The 27,651-nt window shown below is 41.5% G+C and overlaps 2 protein-coding genes across 6 annotated transcripts in view; one reads left to right on the top strand and one right to left on the bottom strand.

Moving 5' to 3' along the window:
- Positions 1-5,977, top strand: part of LOC144495215 (angiopoietin-related protein 3-like) — a 30,142-nt gene extending 24,165 nt beyond the window's left edge. The window contains exons 5-8 of the mRNA XM_078215286.1: positions 998-1,149; positions 1,462-1,557; positions 2,228-2,503; positions 5,802-5,977. Coding sequence (XP_078071412.1) covers positions 998-1,149; positions 1,462-1,557; positions 2,228-2,503; positions 5,802-5,977 — 700 coding nt within the window. The remainder of the gene's footprint in view (positions 1-997; positions 1,150-1,461; positions 1,558-2,227; positions 2,504-5,801) is intronic.
- dock8 (dedicator of cytokinesis 8) overlaps positions 1-27,651 on the bottom strand; it is a 252,915-nt gene that overhangs the window by 132,473 nt on the left and 92,791 nt on the right. For all 5 annotated transcript variants that reach the window (XM_078214327.1, XM_078214325.1, XM_078214326.1 and 2 more), the window contains 5 exons: positions 26,444-26,524; positions 22,319-22,475; positions 22,079-22,215; positions 19,034-19,127; positions 10,088-10,250 (listed from right to left, as the gene is read on the bottom strand). In XM_078214327.1, the coding sequence (XP_078070453.1) occupies positions 10,088-10,250; positions 19,034-19,127; positions 22,079-22,215; positions 22,319-22,475; positions 26,444-26,524 (632 nt within the window). The remainder of the gene's footprint in view (positions 1-10,087; positions 10,251-19,033; positions 19,128-22,078; positions 22,216-22,318; positions 22,476-26,443; positions 26,525-27,651) is intronic.

Consider the following 27,651-nt stretch of genomic DNA (forward strand, 5'->3'; position numbering starts at 1 on the left):
CTGGATAAAGGCAAAATTAAACAGGATATTTTATATGCAACCTTCCTTATATGATGTCATAAAATTGTATTGTGGGAATCATACCCTTATTTCACTGGAATATAATTTGAATGCAGAGATAATTTTGGTGAGGTAAGCCATGACAATTGAAGGAATTACTATAGTGCGATTAAACTTTAGAAGCTCTATTGCGTCAACATGCAGCAGAGATAAGAAAGCAGGAATGAAAAAAGGATGTACTTTATCATCTGATGTTTCAATTCCCACAGTTCATGATTTTGGGGTGACTAGGCACAGCGGACAAGGTAACAGCATTAGTCCAATCGAATGTAAAAGAATAGTGCTTGGACTACACAGATCTCTATATTAGTCTCCTGGGATCGTGAGACAATCCAGAATTTTACTGTCCCTGATAATATGAACTGTGTGTTCATTTTATCTCTAAGCTTTTAAATGAGGATGCTCTTTGCTACCTCATCCGATAATTATTTAAGTTTATTTATTAGTGTCACAAGTAGGCTTACATTAACACTGCATTGAAGTTACTGTGAAAATCCCCTAGTCGCCACACTCCGGCACCTGTTTGGGTACACTGAGGGAGAATTTGACATGGCTGATGCACCTAACTAGCACCTCTTTCAGACTGTGGGAGGAAACTGGAGCACCCAGAGGAAACACAGCAGACATGGGGAGAACATGCAGACTCTGCAGATGACCCAAGCTGGGAATCAAAACCGGGTCCCTTGTGCTGTGAGGCACCAGTGCGAACCTCTGTGTCACCATGCAGATTGTACTGCTAGGCTGGTGTGGGTGATGTTTCAGTATAGTCTGATACATGTTGAAGAGTGTTGTCATTTATGTGCTTGCCACAAGAAATGAAAAAATGGCAGGAAAAATCTTTAAACCATTCGCAATAATTTTTACTTAATTTGTCTTTGGGGAGTATTCTAATTCAACTAAAAGGTTTTAGTTGATCAGTTTAAATGTTCTTTAACAGATGCGATTTAACTATAACAACTGAAGTTGACTCCTCATATCTTCCAGCTGACTGTTATCAGATTTTCAAGAGGGGCAAAAGAACTAGTGGAATTTATAGCATTCAGCCGAAAGGATCCCAGCTATTGCAAGCATATTGCCAGATGACTGCAGGTCAGTTTGAACAGTTTTATTCCGAGTCTGTTAAGTTTCTGTGCAAGAGAACTCGGAGTCCTGTACCTGATTGCATCATGTTACAATTCTTAAATGTAACAACTGAAGAAAAGAACGTCAATGTAATTATGGAAATTAGAATCACCAGTGGGGATTAGTTGCCCTTCAACAAGTAAAATATGCAGAACATTTAGTTGTCAGCTCCTTCTAAACCTATATTAATGAGCATTATCTTCAAAGAGCTGTTGTGAACAATTATCCTGTCATGTTTCAGATTAATCCACTTTCACTCTCTCCTGTGCCCTCAAACAGAATTCGGTTGGACTGTGATTCAGCGGCGATTTAATGGCTCCTTGGATTTTGATCGGTCCTGGTTAGATTATAAAACTGGATTTGGGGACCTCCATGGTAAGAATCTGACACAGGATGTATTGGATAAGGTTACACCATCCGCACTACATTGAATCATCAATCAATAGGTCAGGAACGAAAACTAAACTTGATTTCTTTTTACTATTAAATTGTATGAGATATTGTAAATTGAGCCAAAATAAAGCGAATCCCAATTAATTAAAAAGGTTATTAACCGGAAACGTCAACTGATTCTCTCCACACATCTTGCTGAGTATTTCCAGCATCTTGTTTTTATTTCAGATTTTCAGCATCTGCAGCATTTTGCTTTGGTCCCAATTAATTGTGTTTGTTGTTTCTGATATTGTTCAATATTAATGAATATAATAAATCGTCATCATCTGCAATATCATGAGCAGTTCTTGGTATCCACAGAAGCAAGTTCCAAATGTCAGAAAATTGTCTTTTGTTATTTTATCTCAGTTTTAGCAACACATCAAGGTCATATTGAAAAAGTTTGCACTTTATTGCAATTAAAGTTAATTGCAAATAAAGTTAATATTGCAAGCATTGACTTTTCCAACAGGACTGATTTCATGTGTGTTTCCAGAGTGGTTTGTTCCTTCTTTAAAATTTGTCCTATATGTATTTAAAGTAAATCAAGTATTAAAACAAAACCTTACTTTTCCTCCACCCTTCAAATCAACTAATCTTCTTTTCTGTTCAGGTGAATTCTGGTTAGGTTTAGAAAACTTCTATCAAATTGTGCATCAGGCCAAACACATTTTGCGAATTGAGCTGGCGGATTGGAAGAATGAGACACGATATATTGAATATACATTTAAGATAGGCAGCAAGGACAACAATTATACTCTGCAAATCGGACAGGTTTTGACTGGAGACCTCTCATCAGCCATTAGTGACTGTAAAGCACTTCCTTTTTCCACCAGCGATCGAGACAATGATCTTCACACTGATATAAACTGTGCGGGGCAACATTCAGGTATGATTCTGTTCATTACAATCGGCAAATCCATGGTCTCATTTGTCTCAGAAGGTTCACAGGTTCAATGGCGTATTGTGTGCAGTTCTGGTCGCCACAGTATAGGATGTGATTACACTAGATTCACCAGGACACCCTGTGCTGGGGCATTCCAGCTATGAAGAGAGGCTGGTTAGGCTGGGGTTATTTTCCTTGGAGCAGAGGAGGACCAATTGAGGTGTACAAAATTATGAAGGACATACATAGGGTAGATAGAAATCTGGAACTCATTATTTGAAAGGGTGGTAACCGTGGGAAAGCTCAGCATTTGAGAAGCACTTAGATGAGCACTTGAAACACCATGGCATAAAAGGCTACGGACCAACTGCTGGAAAATGGGATTAGAATAGAGAGGTGCTTGATATCCGGTGCATACACGATGGGCCGAAGGGCCTCTTGCTGAGGTGGTGTTTTCAGGGTCTGTTCGTCAGGGGTGCAAATCCCGTTATAGCCAGAAACTCTTAGGAGAAGGCATTAATGGGATTTGCGGTGGAGCAATCTCAGTCTGGTGTTCCCATGCATCTGCTGCCCTTGTCATTCCAGGTAATAGAGGCCACAAATTTGGAAAGTGCTATCCCAGGGGCCTTAGTGAGGTGCTGCAGTTCATCCGGTGGATGTTACCTGCTGCCACTGTGTGTTAGTGGTGAAGGGAGTGAGTGCTGAAGGTGGTGGAGTGAGTGAGTGCTGAAGGTAGTGGAGTGAGTGAGTGCTGAAGGTGGTGGAGTGAGTGAGTGCTGAAGGTGGTGGAGTGAGTGAGTGAGTCCTGAAGGTGGTGGAGTGAGTGAGTGCTGAAGTGAGTGAGTGAGTGAGTGAGTGCATGTGTGAGTGAGAGTGTGCGGGGGGGGGGGGGCAGCTTTTCACTACACTCCTGACTTTGTGTCTTTTACATGGTGAACTGGCTTTGGGGATTCAGCAGGTGAGTTACCCGCCACAGAATTCCCAGCCACTGACTTGCTGATGTAGTCACAGTATTTATATGACGAGTCCAGTTCAGTTTTTGCTCAATGGTAACCCCAGGATGTTGATGGGAAGGGATTAAGAGATGGTGTACTGTTGAATGTCAAGGAGAGATGGTGAAGATTCCCTTGCTGGGAATGATCATTGCCTGACACTTGTATGGCATGAATGATACTTGGCACTTCTGAGGGGACTGTGACATGGTGGTAATGTTACTGGACTATTTATCTGGAGGCTCAGGCTAATGCTCTGCGGACAGCTGGTAGAATTTATATTCAATGAATGAGTAAATCTGGAACAAACAGTAGTTCTCTGTAATGGTGATCATGAAACTATTGGATTGTTGTAAATAAAAATCCACCTGGTTCACGAATGTCCTTTCAGGGAGGGAATTTACCATGCTTACCCAGTGGCTTACATGCGAGTCCAGACCCACAGCAATGTGGTTGACTCTGTCCTCTGAAAATGGCCAAGCAAATCACTCGGTTGTACCAAACAGCTACTAAAAAAAAATTCCCAAGTTATAACAGTGACTACAGTTCAGAAGTATTAACTGTCTAAATTCTTTTTGGACGTCTTGTGGCGCAGTGGGTAGTGTCCCTATCTCTGAGCCAGAAGCTCCGGGCTCGAGTCACATCCCAAGACTTGATGGCCAAGGAAGGTGTATTCAAAACACAGCCAACAGACTGAGTAGCAACCTGCAAAATCCTTCCAATACACACCAATGGCAGGCAGTAAGAGCGAAAGAGACTCCTGGTCAGCCATGCTCGCTGTGGAGTGGGGCCCCTAAGCTATAAACTAACAATCTGTTCCAGCTTAAACTCACTGTGGAACAGATGAACATCCGCCTTGTGCACCACAACAAAAGTTCTTTGCCACATCTTGAGGTTGTGAAAGGCAACATATGTGTAAATCTTTCTTTATATGGAATGTACATACTAGCACTTGTACCATCAGAAGGAGAAAAGTGGTAGAGTTTTTGAATAGGAGAACAAAACAAAATCTGCCTCCAAGTGATGAGTACTGACAAACAAACCCGTCATATCATCAGGAAATGGGAGCAGTTTCTTTGTTTCGTGTTCCACCGGGTTGAATTGGTAACTTGCCGTATTTGTTAAAGAAAATACAGAGTAATTGGGAAAAAGTAACGGGAATATTTATTGTGGGTGTTTCAAAGCGTCTTGTTGAGTAATGCAATAAATGTTAATGAAGCTGAATTTTAGGTCTTCCCACCTCACATTACTCTGCAGTGTTGTAATTGTGCATCTACCAGAGACCCCCCGACTTACAAAGATTCCATTCCTCTATTGTGAGTGGCACACAATTCTATAAATACTGCAGAGTAATTCAGAAGCCAGATAGCTATAGCTTTTCATCAGCAACTCAAAATGCTCTTTCAGCCAATTCATTTCATAAAATTTGAACATTGTCCCAGGAGGCTATAATTTTGCAAGTATGAACGCTTGCAGTAGCTATTGTTCAAGGCAGTTAGCTAAACTGTTTTAGCAGTTTTCTAGTTTGACACTCTCCTTTAGTGTGCACTTGGGGAATAATATAAACTGCAACAATCACAATTCTGACTGCTTTAGTGAATCAGCAAGCTGTTGCAGATTAAATCGACTGGTTAACAGTGGAGTGAATTGATTATTCAGAGCCAAGAATGGTTCATAAAAATGAAATTCCAGTTAATGCTTTCTCATGGTCTTCAACTTCATATTAAGTGGCACTATCTCCAGAACATCTGCCACCACATAGGCAGGATTACATTAACAACCTTCATGAATTTTACTTATTAATTTCTACACATTAAAAGATAGTGAACTCTCAATGCTCCTCATGCTCTTACAGCTATCCTTATTTATAATCTTCCTGAGTGTTTCATTCATTTATTTTATTATAAGTTACAAATTAAATTATCCAGGACACTCCTGCAACACCTGAATGGCTGAGCGGCAAGTTTCTTAACTGCCCCAACTGCTAGAGAATGAATGGGAAGGAAACATAAATCAAATTAATTTCCAAAATACAAGTGTGACTTTTGAAAATGTTCCTTGTTGATTTGGAAATGAAGTAATGTGGAGGAGGGATAAAGGGTTAAGGGTTCCCTGACAACCTGATGGAGCGAGAGAGATTTCTAAAAATTTTAGCTTCTGGCTATCTGATTTGGATGAGAATGACAAGCACCCAACTCAAAAACACCGAACTTGTTTGTGAATATTTGGATGGATAGATATTTGTCCTATTGTTACTTAACAAAATTTCCTTGCAAACTGAAGTTAGAATGTGATTTTTCTCATTATAGGTGGCTGGTGGTTTAGTGCGTGCGGAGAAGCAAATTTGAATGGGAAATATCTTCAATCTAGAATCAGTAGAAGGCCAGATCGGAAGAAAGGTATTTTCTGGAAGACTTGGAAAGGCAACTACTACTCTTTTAAATCTACACAACTAATGGTCAGACCCATGAAGATTATGAACTAAGAAAGCATCCTGAACATATGTGAACTTGAGAATGAGGAGTTCAAGCAGCTGTACCAAAGTTTACATTCCCAGAGATTTATTTTATTACAGCTATCAGCACATGATGATACGGCATTAGAACCGGAAAGCCAGAGTTTCACATCATACATTTGTGTCTCTTGTCTGTACAGTTGTACAAAACAGCACCCAGTGTATTGCAAAACCAAAGTTGCCACTTAAGTCCCTGATGCGGAGGGGAAAACATTTCCCATAACTGAATTACAAAGACACTGATCAGAATTTTGGGGCAGCAGGTGAACCCATTCTGGGGATAAAGAGACTGAAGTCATTTTAAGGCTTCAATTAAATAGCAATGGTGAGTTGCGCATGACAAATAGGCTCATTTAGTTTGCTACATTCAGGCCAGCCAGCCCAAAAACCATCGGTCCAGGAGAAGCATCGTGATTGTGGGGGTAGCCCGTCCTGGACAGTGGTCAGATTGCTTTTGTGGGACCAGGAACGTGGAGTCCAATTCCTATTTGCTCCACAAAAATAATTTGAAACTTATCTTTCTGGGATCTCTTCACCTTTAATTGCCAATAAAACTGATATAGAAACATAGAAAATAGGAGCAGGGATAAGTCATTCGAACCTGCTCTACCATTCAATATGATTATGGCTGACCCTCTATCTCAGTGTCATACTCCAATGTTCTCCTCATACCCCTTTAGAGTCTAGAAATCTTCTGTGGTAGAGAATTTCCCGGTTCACCACCCTCGAGTGAACTCATTGCTCCTCATCATAGTCCCAAATGGCCTACCCGTATCCTAAGACAGTGACCCTTGTTCTTGAACATCCCACCCCATCCAGAGGAAAGAACATCCCTGCAAGCAGTAACATCCAGAATGCATGGCACATGCTACAGTGAATTCTGTCCTACAATGGCAATTGGAGCCCCATTGGCATGTGTTTCACTCGTTCAGTGAGAAGGCTCTCTGAGGGCAGATCATTGGTCTCAACGGGCTGGTAAGTTTACTGACCTCATTTTGAAGCCATCACTGCCAATTTCACAACTTCAAATCAACCCCCCAAAGTTATTCTAATGTTCAAAGTGCCTATTTGACAGAAATCGTTTTGTGGGCAATTTTTAAAAAGTAGCAGTCCCCTGATGGCAACTACATGGACCAAGAAGGTTCTGCATTTGATCCCGAAGATATCCAATCTCACACAGGATGGTGATGGGGCTGTGATCGGCTAATGAAGATATATATACACATTTCTAATAATGAACATCTGAGTCTATAATAGATAGTAACACTTATTATTGACGGATTTGTTTGCCTCGCTTCAGTAGTCTTTTTGAGGGCGGTCGTGTTAAGAGACAAAAACCTCTGATATGTAACACTGATATATTTCACCTGAAATTTTAAGAAAGCTCCATGTTGAGATTAAAGCTTCACAACGATACAGCTCAAAAAGTGATGTAATTGTGTTACCTGATTTAAAACTTACGAAAAAGTGTTGTAACTCTATACAGCAAACAGCATTGTCTCTTTCTAAAGATCTAACAGCTGACTCCTTTATTATCCTGCTGTAGTCCTGAAACTGTTATAAAAGAACCTATCCAACAACATTGAATACAGGAGTTGGGATGTCTTGTTGAAGTTGTACAAGACATTGGTAAGGCCACACTTAGAATACTGTGTGCAATTCTGATCACCCTATTATAGAAAGGATATTATTAAACTAGAAAGAGTGCAGAAAAGATTTACTAGGATGGTGGATTGAGTTATAAGGAGAGGCTGAATAGACTGGGACTTTTTTCTCTGGAGCGTAGGAGGCTGAGGGGTGACCTTATAGAAGTCTATAAAATAATGAGGGGCAAAGACAAGGTAGATAGTCAATATCTTTTCCCAAAGGTAGGGGAGTCTAAAACTAGAGGGCATAGGTTTAAGGTGAGAAGGGAGATACACAAAAGTTTCCAGAGAGGCAATTTTTTCACACAGAGGGTGGTGAGTGTCTGGAACAAGCTGCCAGAGGTAGTAGTAGAGGCGGGTACAATTTTATCTTTTAAAAAGCATTTAGATAGTTACATGGGTACGATGAGTATAGAGGGATATGGGCCATAGAGGGATACGATGGGTATAGAGGGATATGATTCAAATGTGGGCAATTGGGATTAGCTTAGGGGTTTTAAAAAAAAGGGTGGCATGGACAAGTTGGGCCGAAGGGCCTGTTTCCATGCTGTAAAGCTCTATGACGGCTATATGATATGCAGCATCACACTAAAAAGCAGGTTTTCTTATAATTATGATGTTGATGGACATAGCAGTGAGATTTTAATCCACTCAAAACACCATTTACACAGTTAAAGTTGGATCCAGAGACTCAACGGTAAAGCTCTTGAAACAAATACAAGTGTTAAGTTATTTAAATGAAGTGTAATGTGTGCATTAAATAGCCAGCAAATCAATAAACACATTCAAAATTAAGTATATTAATGCATGCAAAGCATTATTTATATTTCAACATCGTAGCTTTCCTTATATTTTATTAGTCTGCTTGAACAAGGGTAGGTCTATATCCTTGTTGCTGGACTCATTCAACAACAAAGGTGGATTATGAGTGGGTTAATTATTTGAATTACTTTTTTTTTGTTCAACCTTTTTGGCGTTCTTCATTTGTGTTGCGGAGTAAATTGCTACAACAATGTTAAACATTAATCCTAAAGTCCAATGGCAAAATGAAAGCAAATGCTCCCTCTTCAGGCCAAAACCTTTATCTGCATATATTGATTAGAATGGGAATTTGAAAAAGGAGAGCATAGAACATAGAACAGTACAGCACAGAACAGGCCCTTCGGCCCATGATGTTGTGCCGAGCTTTATTTGAAACCAAGATCAAGCTATCCCACTCCCTATCATCCTGGTGTGCTCCATGTGCCTATCCAATAACCGCTTAAATGTTCCTAAAGTGTCTGACTCCACTATCACTGCAGGCAGTCCATTCCACACCCCAACCACTCTCTGCGTAAAGAACCTACCTCTGATATCCTTCCTGTATCTCCCACCACGAACCCTATAGTTATGCCCCCTTGTAATAGCTCCATCCACCCGAGGAAATAGTCTTTGAACATTCACTCTATCTATCCCCTTCATCATTTTATAAACCTCTATGAAGTCTCCCCTCAGCCTCCTCCGCTCCAGAGAGAACAGCCCTAGCTCCCTCAACCTTTCCTCATAAGACCTACCCTCCAAACCAGGTAGCATCCTGGTAAATCTCCTCTGCACTCTTTCCAGCGCTTCCACATCCTTCTTATAGTGAGGTGACTAGAACTGCACACAATATTCCAAATGTGGTCTCACCAAGGTCCTGTACAGTTGCAGCATAACCCCACGGCTCTTAAACTCCAACCCCCTGTTAATAAAGGCTAACACACTATAGGCCTTCTTCACAGCTCTATCCACTTGAGTGGCAACCTTTAGAGATCTGTGGATATGAACCCCAAGATCTCTCTGTTCCTCCACAGTCTTCAGAACCCTACCTTTGACCCTGTAATCCACATTTAAATTAGTCCTACCAAAATGAATCACCTCACATTTATCAGGGTTAAACTCCATTTGCCATTTTTCAGCCCAGCTTTGCATCCTATCTATGTCTCTTTGCAGCCTACAACAGCCCTCCACCTCATCCACTACTCCACCAATCTTGGTGTCATCAGCAAATTTACTGATCCACCCTTCAGCCCCCTCCTCTAAGTCATTAATAAAAATCACAAAGAGCAGAGGACCAAGCAAAAATAATTCTTCTGGAGTCAAGGCTTTTCAGACATTCATATTGAACCATTCTTGGATTCTTGTAATACAAGGACTGTGAGATATAGCCAAGCTCGTAATCTATTATTAAAAGTTCTTGGGCAACACTGCCCTGGGTAATGTCATTAATGGTTTAGAATCAGCTGAACTGTTACCGTAATAAAGCTTTCCAATGACCTTCATCATCAAAGTACAATTAGTAAAATGAAGAGAGTGACAGAAAATATAAGGACATTTTAGAAATAATTTTAAAATTGCCAGCTTTATGTAAAAGCTCAGCAGATGTGCATTTTACATGGGCATGTAGGTCACTCACCTGTAAGATGTATGTGGAACATAGACTTCTCGAGAGGGGAACTCTAGAATTTCTTTGATTGGTCGGCTACGGTTTTCAGGATATGGTTTCACTGGTAGAAGTTCAGGTGTAATGCAGAATGTGGGATTCTCTGCGGCTGGTAAAATTTCGAGTTTTATCAGTCCTGAAACATATCAACAAACATGAATTAGAAAGATCTTGCAGCACCTTTACACACCTTTTAAAAATGTCTCAATGTACCTCACTTATACAACTGTTGTTATGGAGATAAATACTTCTGCCATTTTGTTACAAGCAAGAGCCTATGGATAAATGTGAGGTTATCCATTTTGGTTAGAAAAATAAAAGGGCAAATTACTATTTAAATGGGAAACAGATTCAAAAGGCATCTGAACAAATAACAAAGAACAGGAACAGGCCCTTCGGCCCACCGAGTCTGTGCTGACACAGATACCTCTCTAATCTAATATTTTCTTGTCTCTACTTGGTCCATATCCCTCTATTCCCTGCCTATTCATGTAGATGCCTCTAAAACGTTGCTATCGAATTTTCTTCCATCACCCCCTCCGGCAGCGCATTCCAGGCATTCACCACCCTCTGTGAAAAACTTGCCCCTTACATCTCTTTGAAAGTTTCCTCCTCTCACCCACAATCTATGCTCCTGAGTAATTGACCCTTCAACCCTGGGAAAAAGACTCGGACTATCCACTCTATCCAAGCCTGTCATAATCTTGTAAACCTCTATCAGGGTCCCCTCATCCTCACACGCTCCAATGAAAACAATCCAAGTGTGTTCAAGCTTTCTTCATAGTCCATATCCTCCAAACCAGGCAACATCCTGGTAAATCTCTTCTGCACCCTTTCCAATGCATCAACATCCTTCCGGTAGTGTGGCAACCAGAATTGTACACAAATGCGGCCGAAACAAAAAGTCTTATACAGCTGTAATGTGATTTTCCAATTCCTATACTCAATGCCCCGACCGATGAAGGCCAGCATGCCATACACCTTCTTGACCATCTTGTCCACCTGAGTTGCCGCCTTCAGGGAGCTGTGGATCTGCACATCTAGATCCCTCTGTATGCTGATATTCCTAAGGGCTCTACCATTTATTGTGTACTTTCCTTCTGCAGTAGACCTTCCAAACTGCATCACCTCACATTTAAATTCCACCTGCCATATTTTGGCCCAGGTCTCCAACTGATTTATATCCTGCTGTATCCTCTGACAACCGTCCTCACTATCCGCTACTCCCCCAATTTTTGTATCATCTGCAAATTTACTAATCAGACTGCCTACATTTTCCTCCAAATCATTTATATATATTACAATCAACAAACGCCCCAGCACTGACCCTTGTGGAACACTGCTTGTCACAGACCTCCAGCTAGAAAAGTACCCTTCCATTGCTACTCTCTGCTTTCTATACCCAGTCAGTTTTGCATCCATTTTACCAGCTCACCTTGGACCCCATATGACTTCACCTTCTGCTTCAGCCTGCCATGAGGAACCTTATTGAAGGTTTTACTAAAGTCCATGTAAACAACATCCGCTGCCCTGCCCAATGTTCCTTGTCACTTCCTCAAAGTAGTAAATCAAGTTTGTGAGACACGACCTTCCCTTCACAAGGCCACGCTGCCTATCGTTTATAAGCCTATACTCTTCCAGATGTGAGTACATTCTGTCCCTAAGAATCTTCTGCAATAATTTCCCCACCGCTGATGTAAGGCTTGCAGACCTGTAATTTCCCGGATTGTCTCTTCTGCCCTTCTTAAACAGAGGGACAATGTTAGCTACTCTCCAATTCTCTGATACCTCACCTGGGGGATACAAAGGGGATACAAAGAGGATACAAAGATTTTGGCCAAGGCCTCAGCAATTTCTTCCCTTGTCTCTCTCAGTATTCTGGGATAGACGCCATCTGGCCCTGGAGACTTGTCCATCTTAATGCTTTTCAAAACCTCCAATACCTCCTCCCTTTTTATCTCAACATGTCTTAGAATGTCAATATCCTCCTTTTTACACTCACCATCCACCACATCCTTCTCATTTGTGAATACTAATGCAAAGAACTCGTTAAGGATTTCACCCATCTCATCTGGCTCCACACACAAATTCCTTCCACTGGTCTTGAGTGGACCTACCCTTTCCTTAGCTACCCTCTTCCTTCTTATATACACATAAAAAGCCTTGGGCCTGTCGTTAATCTTGCCTGCCAAGGACATTTCATGGCCCCTTTTTGCCCTGTTTAAGCTTTTTCCTGCTATCTTTGTATTCCTCAAGAGCCTTATCCGTTCTCAATTTCCTGAAATTTATGCATGCCTCCTTCTTCTTTTTAACTAAGCTCACAATTTCTCTCGTCATCCAGGGTTCCCGAAACTTGCCATCTTTGTACTTCATTTTTACAGGAATATACTGGTCCGGAATTGTTAACAACTGACTTTTAAAAGACTCCCACATATTGAATGTGGATTTACCCTCAAACAGCCGATCCCAGTCTACATTCCCTAGTTCCTGCCTAATACTGTCGTAGTTAACCTTCCCCCAGTTTAGTACTTTCACTCTGGGACTACTTCTATCCTTTTCTGCAAGTATCTTGAAACTTACAGAATTGTGATCACTGTGCAGAGGTGTCCTTGTGCAGGAGTCTCAGAAAGTGGGTATGCAGGTGCAGAATGTTATAAGGAAGGCAAATGGAATCTTGGCGTTTATTGCAAAGGGTCTGGAGTATAAAAGTAGAGAAGTGTTGTTACAATTGTACAAGGCATTGGTGAGACCACACTCGGAGTATTGTGTTCAGATTCTGGTCACCTTCTTTGAGGAAGGATGTGGTGGCACTGGAGGCGATTCAGAAGAGGTTCAACTAGATTGATTCCAGGTTTGAAGGGACCGTTGAATGAGGAGCGGTTGAGTAGCTTGGGCTTGTACTCGCTGGAGCACAGAAGAATGAGGAGGGATTCGATTGAGGTATTTAAAATATTCAATGGGATTGATAAAGTAAATGTTAAGCAAATGTTCCCCCTTCTAGAACAGTCTAGGACAAGAGGTCATAGTTGTAGAGTAAGAGGGGGAAGGTTCAAGACAGAGATAAGGAGAAGTTACTTCTCACAGAGGGTTGTGAATCTATGGAACTCACTGCCCCAGAGTGCAGTGGATGCAGAATCAATCAAGGGATTCCAGAAAGAGGTAAATATTTGATCAAAAGTGGGATAATGGGCTATGGGGAAAAGGTAGGGAAGTGGAGTTAGGATGAGATGGAGATCAGCCATGATCGTATAGAATGGCGGAACTGTCCAAAAGGTTGAATTACCTACTCTTACTCCTAAGTCCTATGTTCCTATGATACAAATGCGATTAATGATCAGTTATTTCAATCTTGGGAGCCGTTTAGCTCGGTTGGCTCTAGATGGCTGTATGTAGTTCAGAAGAACACCAACAGCATGGGTTTGATTCTGGTTCTGGCTGATGTAAGTTTGGGACTTGCCTGAGAGTGAAGGAATGGCAAAGTAACACTAGCAAAGCGAAACTGCCAGGAATGTGGCTCCGGGTGAAGCATCAACTAGAATGAGCCAAGGACCTCCCTTCAGGCAGAGCACAAATAAATTTCATTCCTGTTAGTATTGGTTAAGGAAGAAATGTTGGCCACAGCTGTGGGAGAACTCTGGGTACTTCTTTGATAAGTGCCAACTGGGTCTTCAATATGTATTCAACAGGCCAACAGATCCTGAGTTTATTGGGCCATTGGAAAGATAGCATTTTAAACATTGCAGCACTCCATCAGTGCTGCACTGGAACTTCAGCCCACAGAACTATACTGGGATTTGATCCCACAACCTTCAATAGGTGATACTGTAACAGACTGAGCCAAGCTAATACTTCAAGCATGAATGGCTACAGATTGAAGAACTCTCAACCTGTGAACCAAATAATAATAAATTCAGTCATGATGACTTCCAATAATATGGCTATACCATTTTATAATAGCTTTAATCAAGTTATTTAATGGATGCTGGCGATTCATGTCACACACTTTCCTGAACTGAATTCAGAGCATTTGCTTTGTCAAGGGTGCCCTATAGCGTAGATCTCAAATAGATTTGGTTGAAGGGCACCTTTTCAAATAGATTAATAGTTTTGGACAAAGTCCCCACTCCATCTAAATGATAATACTTTAGAATACTCATCTGAAAGTACTACAAAAAATGATTTTAATAATGCTTTTAGGAAAACAAGTATTTGCACAGATTTTAGATATTCATTTAGTCCTGACCATGGGACCCTGAGCAGATGCCAACATTGCTCACCTGTAAGACTGACCCATGCTCAACAAACACTTTCACATTATTTCCTGAGCTTTCTGGAAAATCACTATGGATCCATAGGGGTCTGCATACCCCAGTATGAGACCTCTGCTCTAAAGCTTCCATAAGGAGATGCTGGAATATGATAGATAGTGAGTGAACTGTTCTGAGATGTTGGAAAATGGCACATCAGGAACTGTGTTTTGATTTTTGTGGGAGTACCAGTCTCACTTTTCTGCATCCATTTGAATGGCTGGCTGAAACTGGTAGGGTGCAAGGATAACCTTCAAGTTGGCAGGCTTTGAGTATTGAAGAGCCACAAGGATCAGTGCTGGGACCTCAACTATTAACAATCTACCTTAATGACTTTGATGAAGAGACCCAGAGTAATGTTTTCAATATATAGCTAGGTGGAAACGTAAAGTGTGAGTAGAATGCAAAGACAGGTTAGATGAGTGGACAACAAGGTGACAGAGGTGGTGAAGTGTGGGGCCAAAGTATGTATTTTGTAAGTAAGAATTAAAAAAAGAACATTTTTAAAAAAGACATTAAACTTTTAAATGTTGACATTCAGACAGAATTCAGATAGTTTTCATACAAAGAACACAAAGTTAGCATGTAGGTCCAGCAAGCAAATACTGGAATACAAGAACAAGGAAGACTGATTACATTTGTACTGGACTTAGTGCTCCAGGTGTAGCCTCACCTGTGTGCAGCTTTGGTCTACATAGAGACGGAGGATGTGCATTATACAATATACAGTAGTGATCAGGAACTTCAGCTTGTGTCACAGACAATTCTACTTGTTTACTTGATTCCACTGAATATCTGATTTCAGTCAATGTTGTGAAGACGCATCGGATGGAAGTTATGTAGCTGTCCTCATAGCACAAAAATCAGAATGTTAGTCACTGCTTTATTCTCTTTCCTCATGAATGTGCTTCCAGCTCCAACATCATCTTTCCCAAAGCCCACTGTTAGAAACCCAGCAATCTGGGTAGTGCTAAAATTGCCCAAACCAAAATTACAAACATCTATGACCATGGTGCGCTGTTTCTTCTCATCTCCCTTGGCCTCTCTGCAAATTTCAATACAATGGAGCAGGTAATCCTCTTTCAATGCTTCTTCTCCAGGTTTCAACTCCATGAGACTGCACTTGAATGGTTTCATCCTAGCATATTTGAACTTTATGACATCCTTTAAAGTTTATTGATTAGTGTCACAAGTAGGCTACATTAACACTGCAATAAAGTTACTGTGAAAATCCCCTAGTTGCCAAACTCCGGCACCTGTTCGGGTACACCGAGGGAGAATTTAGCATGGCCAATGCACCTAACCAGTACGTCTTTCGGACTGTGGGAGGAAACCGGAGCACCTGGAGGAAACCCAGGCAGACACGGGGAGAATGTGCAGACTCCACACAGACAGTGATCCAAGCCGGGAATCAAACCCGGGTCCCTGGCGCTGTTAGGCAGCAGTGCTAACCACTGTGCTGTCCCAGTCTTGGCCGAGTCACATTTCTTTCTGACTCACATGGGGAAGGGCTATGCTATTGTTCTCGAAAGCAGTGCAAATTCTGCCACCTTGCCATTGACTCCATATCCCTCCTTGGCCACTGTTTCAGTCTTGGCATCCTGTTAATTGGGTTTATCTTTGGGGCTCATTTTCTCCATCAAAAAATCTACTAGCTTCTGTTCTTAAACACATCTTCCACTCTGATTCTCAGTTCCTCCTAAGATTATACCATTTTCCATTTCTTTGTTACATTTAGACTCAACTACTGCAATGTTCTACATGCTACTTCCGTCAGCCAAGTAGGTCCTACTGACTGAAATTCCCTCCTTAAATATTCTAGCATTTCTAGCTTTCACTTTTGCTTTAAAAATGAAGAACTCCTCAAATCCTATTTATTTGACTGGTCACTTCCCAAATCTCTTGTCCTGGCTCACTAACTTAATCTCCTCACACCTCAAAGTGTTACACAAGTCCAAGCAGTTGTTACCTTTGCCGTTCATGCTTTCTTGCATTGGGTGGCAGAACTGGTTGCATTAATGAGGCTCTTTGGGAATTGGGTGGATATGTCACCAATAGCATCATAAGACTGCATATTTACATTACAGCCCACTTGGGCAACTGGGAATGTACCACGAGGCTGCAGCCTCTGCCCACTAGTCTCTGCATGATTGACCAGAGCCTACCTATAACAAAGCTGTATATCTCTCTTTACAGTAGATACTTAGAGCTCAACATATAGCCACTCATCATGAGAAGCATGGTGGTGCAGTGATTAGCACTGCTGCCTCATAACGCCAGAGACTCGGCCTTGGGTGACTGTCTTTGTGGGGTTTGCACATTCTCCCCGTGTCTGCATGGGTTTCCTCCAGGTGCTCCAGTTTTCTCCCACAGTCCAAAGATGTGTGGGTTAAGTTGATTGATCATGCTCAAATGCCTAATTGCCCCTTAGTGCCAGAGAGACTAGCAGGGTCAACGTGTAGGGTTACGGGGATAGGGCCTGGGTGGAATTGTTGGTTCAGGCTTGACGGGTTGAATGGTTTCTTTCTGCATTGTAGGATTCTATAATTCTATGAGGCTCCATAAGTCCAGCTATCAAGCAGACAAGATATCTCTCTCCACAATGTAATTGGAGTTAAAACTGAAGGGGTAAGTCTACAAGTCTGTGTTGCCAGCAGGAAACCTCAACAGCGGTGAAGATACAAATTAAATTAATAAAGGTATTTACCTTTACTGTTGTGATTCCAAACCACAAACTGGTAAATGTTTGCCAAATTTTCAATACAGCAGCAGAATAGAGTTGATCACGTGCAATGAGAGATTTTATCCATTTGCACAGAGCTGTCACCTTGGTCTGGGTTTTTATGTTGGAATGGAGTTTAAAGGGCTTTAAAAATGGCAGGCAGGCCCAATTTCTGGGAATCCCACCACAGTCCTGGTTCTGGCAGTTTTTGCTAGTGCATGATAAGGGTGTTGGTAATGAGACCACACACAGCATTCCCAACCTTGCTGGCTCCATTGAGAGAGTGGCATTTCAGAGCCCCCACAGTCTAGATGGAGTCAAAACGATGGCAAGCATTTGCAGGAGAAAAGTTCACGGTTCTTTAGCGATGCCATGAACCAGAGGGAGTCCCTAATCTGGAGTTGAGAATTTTTTGACGGGTGTATGATAATTTCTAAGCATTTAAGTTTGTGTTTAAGGTTTTTGTATGGCTTTAACCATGTTTTCAATGCAGCAGTTGCTCATGGGGGTCTGTTCTTAAAACGTAAGAGAGCAGTAAATTGACCAGCACTGTTTAAGGGTTCAGATGCAGTACAGTGGCTAAAGTTCTCTTTTGTATTCTACAGTATATAATACAAGATATTAAAATATGTAGGGCCCTGTGGTTTCATTTTCAGATTGATTTCATGTCCTGCATTTGAAGCACTCCAGTAGTATACATTAGTTGCAGAACCAATAAGCCCTACAATAACACTGGCAAGCCTTTGAAATGCTCATTAAATGAAAAACACAACAGGCATTATAGAAATTACCCCATTATATTCTCATAAACTGTCAACCAAACACAGCCAGTGAAAGTTCCATTGAAGCAACCTTTAATATAATTAACAGATTTTTAAAAAATCACTGCAATGGAAGATAATGTTATTACAATCTCATAAAACTGTCAAACAAAGCCAGCAGTTCCCCTTTGCAGAAATGTAAGCAACCTTCAAAGAGCTGAGTCCATCAGTCATTCTTGGAATTCAGCCAATCATTCCTAATGAGGCAATATTATCAACACAAGCAGGCTGAAAAGATGGTCAGGCATCTGCTTTGCCAAATGGCCTCATTATGAACGTTGACATATCTAACAATCACTGTTAGATACACAACTATGAAGGGCACTGCTAACTTTGTTCTATTACAAGTAACTTATCTCTCTTTGAAGTGGTTTTTCAATGCCTATGTTTATTTGGACAAGATTTAAAGATTTGATTGGAGGTTTCTTCAATCGGACCTTAACTGCCTGTGTTTGATTTTTTTCTCCAAAGGTTATATTGAATCCCTTTTTTCATATTTTATCAGCAATTCAACTGTTATTATGGGGCTCATTTGTTCTGGACCTGATGGATACTGCTGGAGTAGTTATGGGGGATACAGGGGGGTTTGGGAGGAGCATGAGGAGGAGATATGGAGTGTATGGAGAGAGCATGGTGGGTTGGGTTGGGTGGGGTGAGAGATCAGAACTGAGACAATGTCCCAGCTGACAGAGACGGCCTTTCTAACCTGTCTATCGTGGCATTTGCCCAGCGCTGTTGTTGCCTCGGGCCTACTTCAGGAGGCAGTGGGTCTATCTCCAGTGGGCCAGTCTCAGGTCTGTGCCCCTCTCCTTGAGATGAAAATACGACAGAGGCAAAACCATATTTCCTATTCCCAATTCCTGTTTCAAAGACAAGTATCTGGCCCCTTGTTTCCTTTGCTGAGACGTGCATAGGCCTTCCCAAAATAACTGGATTAGATTAAATTTGGATATTCAGGAAATGAATCAAAATAAGTCCAATGGGCGATTCCTCTTTAATTTCTTATTTAAACATCAACTTTGAATGAGGCTTGATGTAGTTTACAATTTGAATGAAGTAGAACGGATACCTGATATTGGCCGCAATCTTCTTAGGGATGCAGACGACCTTTTTAATTCAGCTAAAAACTTGAGCAAATCTTCGTCACTTAGCCTATCACCTTCCTGTAAAAAGCACAAAGAAAGCTCAACACTTCTGGGTCCATTGGAGGATGGTTGAATGAAAAAAGGTTAAAAGATTTTAATTCCAAAGTGTTTACGTAATGAAAGTATTTAACCTAACCTGGTTTAAATGTTGACAAACACACATTTCTTGTATTTGTTTAATCTTTCCCAGCCTGTTCACTCACTCTGAAGAGGATTCAGAGAAAGAACTGATGACTTCTTTTTTCAAATATATTAGATTGAGGGTATAACTTTATCTTTGAAAGCATTTCCCCTATATTTCTGGTGTTTTCAGTTTTACAGCAATGCCTATTTTGTGATTGTCATCACATTTTGTTCCTGCCTCTCTACATGCTATTGCTTAATCTTGCTTGTAATGCCACATTGCAAAACATTGGGGGATGGACATGAATTCAAGAAATTCTTGCGACATAATGACCAAAGATTTCCTGGCGAATGTGAAACTGTAACTGTGAAAACGTCAATGCTTTCAGGAAAAGCAAGAAATGGGAATGTGATCAAATAATCACATGATCAGATCGATACGGTAGCACAATGGTTAGCACTGCTGCCTCACAACGTCAGGGACCCGGGTTCAATTCTGGCCTCGGGTCACTGTCTGTGTGGAGCTTGCACGTTCTCCCTGTAGGTTTCCTCTGGGTGCTCTGGTTTGCTCCCACACTCCAAAGACTTCAACTAAATTGCTGTTTCAATAGTAGAACTGCTTGTTCCAGGGACCAGCTGCACTTTTTTAAAAAAAACTGACATTCAAAGCGAGTTAGATTGATTGGCCATGCTAAATTGTCCCTTAGTGTCAAAGGGACTAGCAAGTTAAATACTTGGGGTTACGGGGATAGGGCCTGGGTGGATTGTTGTCGGTGCAGACTTGATGGGCCGAATGGCCTCATTCTGTACTGTAGGGATTCTATGTTATATATGTGTCCAGTTTTGATTAGGTGGATGTCTCTTTGAATCCAGTCATAATACATGAGAATTTCCACTGTGGTTCCTCAGTCCCCCACCATATCATAAGACTGATAAAACACAAACAGTATAAATAGCTTCCATAGGATTTTAACAGCTAGCGAAATCAGCATCTTCTTGCATCTCATTGACAATATGATTTTGTTTGTTGCATCAGTTGTTGAAGAGAATTAATTCATAATGTCATTGGCTCCATTTGTACATGACTAACAGTTCCTTGTTAAATTTGACTAGTCAAATTCAAGGCAACTCTTTTCCAGGCTGAGGAAAAGAATCACTAGATTATTTACACAAGGTCAGCATAGTTCAGAGTAACTAAGTGAAAAGATGTCTACTGTAAGTAACTATGTTACATGTCTGTTATTTACGTATTTGTAAAGTACATCAAGTAAATGTGCTTCATATTTCAAACTTAAAACAAGTTCTTTGTTGTGTTCAACCACTTTCAAAGGCAAAGTGGAATCTTTTGGAGGCATTGAATAAGTCCAGTAACTAAAAGCAACTACTTAATAGCGTTTGCATTCATTTTCCAGGCTTATTAAAGGGTTCACAAGATATCAAGGCAAAGAGAGACACCTAGTGGGCAGTCCAATTCCTGGAAATCCATGCCTCAGCCCATGCACCTCCGTCTACTTTGTGCTAACTTTTACTCTTGTTGGCTTGTCTTGGCTATGTTTTGTGGGCCTGGAGGCTACAGTAAAGCAATGAAGCCTCACTGGGGGATAAATTCTAAATCAGAGCAGAACCTGATATATATGGAAATTAATGGCATGATGGATTTCACCTTTACATATAGGCTGGGATTCTCCCAAAAAAGATTCTAAGTCCCCCATTCACATGAAAACAGGAATAACTCCCGCTGGATTTTTAGCATGATTTTCAGATTGAATCTCTGACACTCTGAGCACTGCAGAGTGCCCTAGCGTGATTTATTCTGAAAATCCGTGGGCTTATTCCTGCCCTAGAGTCTGACAGCATAGCACTGAGTGGGCCACTGCGCATGCGCCGACCTGTCAGCACTGAGATCAGCACATGCACACTGGCCCCGCATTGGTGGCCTCTCGATCGCTGGCCAGAGCCGCAACCCCCCATTGCTGCTCTTGCCAATCCCCCCAACCCCTGATCGCTGGCCTCCCAGAACGCTCCAGGCCAGCATGGTGTGAGTGTATGTGTGTGTGTGTGTGTGTGTGTGTGTGTGTGTGTGTGTGTGTGTGTGTGTGTGTTCCCACCTCCCAATCCCCAGGCCAGACCCAATCACCCTGACACCCGCCAAATGCAGTCCCAACCCCCATCCCTGGCCAGCAGCCCCAACCTCCCCACACCCCCAGCCAACTCGGATCGCCAGCCCCAATTGCCACCCATCCTCCCTCTGCCACCGATCCCTGTGCAGAGGGACCCCGCACCCCCACCGATCGCCTCCTATAGGCCCTGACTCCCAATAGGCCCCACCCCCTCTGGCCTTGCCCTCTTGGCACTGCCTGATGCCCAGTGGGCGGTGCCAGTACCCCTTGGGCATTACCAGTTTGCCCCTTAGGTAGGGCCAGGGGGCCAGTCTCAATGGCCTCTATTCCCTCCAGCGGGGTTGGGCCGCCTGTTCCCTGTTAGTGGGGAGCAGTAGTAAACACAGTTGGAATGAACCACTCCTGACCGTTGTGGGGGAGGGAGTGCTAGCAGGCCCAGAGCAGTCCCAGGCCTGCTAAATCAATGCAAATTGGGATTAAAATATTGAAATTAGCTGATGATGCTCAAAAACGTTGCCACGGAGACACGGGGAGGCCTGGGCACCCAGCAGGAAGCTTGCGAAAAAGCCTCTGCTGAAGTCTCCTGGCTCACTGCACTGAATCACCCCCATAAACTGTGGAGGTGCCATGATGTGTAGCTCAAAAAAACCTTCAAAATTGCCCTTTTTAGCTGTAACCCTGTATGAAGTGAAAAACACCATACAGCTAAACAAGACTGAAAAATACCTGTCGAAAGAAGTTATTGATGGTAATTGTGGCTGGTTTGAAATTGGACAGATTATACTGATCCTCCAGAAGAGTTGACCTTTCAGAAAGTCGTCTCTGATGTGTGAAAGCTTTCTTGTCTCCACTGTTTCCTTTACCTTGTTAGGGTATAACAGAAAAATAAAAGTAGTTTAATATCGTTTACAACACACAAGAAAATGTTTAAATTCATCTGCAGTGAGAATGTGTTTACTATATTACCATTGACGTTTTCAACCTCCATTGAATCTCTGTCCGATGCTGTGGAGACCACATTCATGATGTTTATGTTAGCCCAGGCAAATGGCATACGGTACTTCCCAAGTCGCTGACAAAACGACTCTGCTTGAGATTTAAGCTTCTCAATTTTATCTTTATTCTGGGGGAAAAAAATTAAAAACTTACATGGAGCACAGGAACATAAGAAACGAACAGGCCCAGTCACCTCTTTTCAAGCTTGTTCCATTATTCAATTTCCTATGACATTGGTGACTTCACTTAAAAAGCACTTCATTTGCTTAAAGTACTTGGGTATAAAAATTGGTAACTCATGTTGCAGCTGCATAGAACTTTAATTCGGCCACATTCGGAATATTGCGCACAGTTCTGGTGGCCACACTACCAGCTTTGGAGAAGGCTCAGAAAAGGTTTACCAGGATGCTGCCTGGCCTGGAGGTTATTAGCTATGGAGGAGAGATTGGACAACCCCAGTTTGTTGTCACTTGAATGTCGAAGGCTGAGAGACAACCTGATAGAAGTTTATAAAATTATGAGAGGCATGGATAGAATGGATAGTCAGAGTCTTTTTCCCAGGGTAGAAATATCAGTTACTAGGGGACATAGGTTTAAGGTAAAAGGAGGGAGTTTAAAGGAGATATAAGGGGCAAGTTTTTTTTTTACACAGAGGATGGCAAGTGACTGGAATATGTTGCCAGAAGCAGATACAATAGCAACATTTATGAGGCATCTTGACAGATACATGAATAGGTAGGGAATAGAGGGATATATACCATGTAGAGGCAAAAGGTTTTTAGTTTAGAAAGGGGTCATGTTCGGCACATTGGTGGGCCGAAGGGCCTGTTCCTGTGCTGTACTGTTCTTTGTTCTCACTTTAGGGTGTTCTGAAGTCAAAGGCATTTATAAACTGCAAGTCTTTCTTTCTTAGATCTTGGCTAACTTGTACCTTAACACCATTGATCCATATGCACTGATACACATAGCAAAAACCTATTGGTTTCAGTCTTGAAAGCTCCAACTAATCCAACGTCCATAATATTTGGAGGCAAATTTGATTAAGGTGTATGCTATTAAAGGGAATGCATCTACATAGATAGATACAAGGATGGCTGAGGGACAAAAGTGAGAGAATAAGAATATAAACAGATTTTTTTGGGTTAGCAGGATGTGGATAATGTTATTCCCAGGACCGCTTGTATTTTTCAATTTATATAAAAATGTGGATGCAGATACCAAGACGAATGATAAAAAGTTTGTTATTGATACCAGATTTGAAGGCATGGCAAACTGAAAAGGCAGGATGCAGGAGGTTGTGGGAGGGTTTAGAATGGCCAAGGGATTAGTAATTAGGCAGTGAAGGAAGACAATGGGTTAACGACTATTGGTTGAGCTGGTCCTACATGGCAGCAAATTGTATTGATCCATGTTGATCAGACCTCCATGGCAGAGTGCTAAAGTCATTAAGTCACAAATGATTTGATTTATTATTGACACATGTATTAACATACAATGAAAAGTATTGTTTCTTGCGCGCTATCCAGATAAAGCATATCATTCATAGAGAAAGAAATGAGAGAGTGCAGTCTTAGCTCAGGGTGTAAAGATCAACTTAATGCAAGGTAAGTCCATTCAAAAGTCTGACAGCAGCAGGGAAGAAGCTGTTCTTGAGTCGGTTGGTACGTGACCTCAGAATTTTATTTCTTTTTCCCAACAGAAGAAGGTGGAAGAGAGAATGTCTGGGGTGCGTGGGGTCCTTAATTATGCTGGCTGTTTTGCCAAGGCAGCGGGAAGTGTAGACAGAGTCAATGGTTGGGAGGCTGGTTTGGGCTACATTCACAACCCTTTGTAGTTTCTTGCGGTCTTGGGCAGAGCAGGAGCCATACCAAGCTGTGATACAACCAGAAAGAATGCTTCCTATGGTGCATCTGTGAAAGTTGGTGAGAGACGTAGCTGATATGCCAAATTTCCTTAGTCTTCTGAGAAAGTAGAGTAAATGAGATCAAGCAGGTGCTATCAAAATTGGTAGAGATGTAATGTGACGAAGGTAGTATAAAGATCAGCTTGGCATTGGGTTTGGGGCCAAAGATCTGCAGACGAACACAGAAGTGAACAGATCCTAGTCAGCCAATTCAGACCGACATCTCTGATGGAGAAACTGCCCGGGTGCTGTGGCAGTTATACTCTCTAGTAACCAGAAAGGAAAGTTGGATAGAAACAGTGACTTGAGGGGAATTCATGGGTTACCGTAAGTTTTACATTAATGCTTAATAAATACTACTGTGAGTTAACCACAGTCAGTGTGTTGAGCAGTTCCTTGTATTGTTCAGACGCATATTCACAACAATTCTAGCGTCATGGACTTGGTGTGAAAGGATGGGGAAACGGTCGAAGACAAACCTCTCTACAGCAGTCAGAAAGAAAATGCTGCTAAACATAGAGAGATGGGAAGTAATTGAATTTAGACAAAAGGAAATGGACTTGATACTATATGCAGCAAAGTTCTGTTTCTTTACACTATTAATATAAGCTCAGTGCATACGGAATCAGCATAAATGATTGGGGGATTTTAAATGTAACTAAGTTAATTAATGCTGGTTCAAGTTTTAATTGAACGGAACAGGCACTGCCCACAACTCCAGGTCGACATTGTGAGATTCCGTTCAGTGTGCTGGTTTGAGAAGACGCATCAAATTCTGTTCATTATTTTGCACTCACAGGTCCTAATACACATGTTTTAAAAGATTTTTCGTATCAAAAAACATTAAATTTACTAAAAAATGCATTTGAATACACTAATGAAACTATTAAATGGTTCAGTTGTGTTTTTTTTAAAGACATCCTCAATGATTTTTTTCATCCAATTCCTCAGTTAAGGACCAAATACCCAAATTAAAAATGATTAATTTTGATGATAAAGCTATTTTTATCAGTACTAATAAGATTGCATTAGGTTACCATTCTTAAATACATTAAGAAATGCTTTTTTAATTGAAAGAAAGCAGAAGAAACAATAATGTTCCATTATGCTGCCCAATTGCATGGTTTACCTCAGTAAATTTCTTTTCGCACAAACATAGACTTTAACCTCACCCATACAATTTCAAGCACTTTTTGGACACAATTTCCTTACTGCCTCAAAAGGAAGATTCTGGATTTTAAATATAGTGTTGTTGAATATAAAAGTAAAGGCGCCTTTTGTACAAGACAGTGGATAGGTCACAGTTGGAGTAAGATGTGCATTTTAGGTCAACTCATTATAGAAATAACAGAGCACGTACTTCTGGCTGTCAGCATCATAGAAAGCACCAAGCAGAGGACCCCAAGATTGTGTTGGGAGGGGAGGTTTGGTGGTAGGGGGAGGTTTGTGCGGAGTAGCTCATTGTCGGTGCGGGAGGGATTAAGAAAATTAGGATAGAATAATTACTAAAGAACCTAATAAAAAATTTCTGCTTGCCACTGATCGGGATCCTAAAAAAACCCTTCATTCCCCCAGCCTCTGCAACTGAGGACATTAGAGACAGATGTGGGGTCTAATGACTGGATCAGTCCATATACCATCCATCAACATTAATGTTGGAAACATCTACAGCAAAGTGAGGTTCGCCCCTTTAATAGTGACGTGCAGGTTAATTTACCTCTTTTTCAAAATTAAAGATAGCATTTCAGAGTTTGTCTGAATGCCTGAGTGTTGGGGTAAATAGGGACTTATTCTGAGTATAAAGTAGTGGTGTAAAGTTGTGTGTCTCACCATTATTGTTTGATTATACTAGAATTGGGATGATGGGGGAGGGTTAAAGTTGGGGGTGGGGGAATAACGGGGCCAGAAATGGGATTAGCACCAGAGCCCATGATTTCTCTCCCTGGCCCTGCAAACACGCATGCACATGGCAAAAAGTGATGCCGCACAGCAGCAAAAGCCCCTCCCCAGTTCCCCTGCATCCTCATTTTTCTATGTGCCATGGCCATTGAATGCTTCCCATATGCAACAAAAGGGTTAAAATTTGCATTCAAGCATTTGGGTGACGGGTATTGGTAGCAGTAAACCTGTGGAACTCCACGAAAATTGTTCAGGATCAAGAAGATATTAGTGCAAAAGAAAATATCAGATACCTTTGTTGACTCAGATTCTTTCATTACAGTATATGGTTCAGCACATTCTCCAATTTCTCCCTGCTGAAGGACTTTTTCAATCTACAAACATCAAAAACACATGATCAGTGAATAACTGGGGCGCAAGAGATTATTTAGCTGGATTAATCTGAAGGTACCCACTTAAATAACAAACACGTCTCCCTTGTGACCTTGGGGTGTGACTTTTTGGCCGCGTGCGCCCCAAGACTGGAAATTCCCACTTGAGCTCAATGGATCTTTAAAAGATCTATCAAATTTTCTGTCTCATCCGCTATGATTCCCACGGTGGGCGAAATGGGAAATTTTTAGCCCATATCTTTATCCTTGTGTTCAAGTTAAGCACTGACTATTTTCAATAGATCGTTCAAAAGAACAAAATCATAAGTTCTGATGAAACGCTCCAACGTGAAACGCTAACTTGGTTTCTCTCTCCACAGGGATTGCATTCCTTTTGGAGTGTTTGCAACATTTTCTGTTTAATCTCCAAGAACAAAGAAAATTACAGCACAGGAACAGGCCCTTCGGCCTTTCAAGCCTGTACTGATCATGCTGCCCGACTGAACTAAAACCCCCTACTCTTCCGGGAACCATTTCCCTCTATTCCCATTTTACTCATGTATTTGTCAAGATGCCCCTTAAAAGTCACTATTGCATCTGCTTCCACTACCTCCCCTGGCAGTTCCATCTCAAAGGATTGCTTTTGATTTAAACCTGATGTTGACATCCTTGTCCCAAACCCAACATTGTCACGCTTTGCTTTAGCCCCCTCCTTGCCAATCAGCTCTTCACATGATTTTCTTTTACTTTTAAACTTCAAGTCTAATTAAAGCCAAGCTTCTACATTAACTGAGGCACTGGATATTTATGGTTACTGGAACAGCAGCACAGATCCAGTTTGCTCCTAACTGCAAAATCCCATATTGTTTCTTGTTAAATTTCAGAAAAACCCAATGCAACACATTTCAAATCAAACTTTAGACAGCTGCATTCTAACAATAACACATTTTGGTCAGGGTGAGAAGAAATAGAGCACTCAATTTATACAGCACTGTGTTGAAAATGATCATGTCCAATGGTGCAACATGCTGGTAGAATTAATTGATGTCACAGGTTAAGGTGGGTGTTTAATGTTTAAACCTCTCCCTATGATAAGATATAGTGCGTAAGTTCACAAGATATAGCAGAAT

The sequence above is a fragment of the Mustelus asterias genome, chromosome 6 (assembly GCF_964213995.1).
Source record: "Mustelus asterias chromosome 6, sMusAst1.hap1.1, whole genome shotgun sequence".
NCBI lineage: Eukaryota > Metazoa > Chordata > Chondrichthyes > Carcharhiniformes > Triakidae > Mustelus > Mustelus asterias.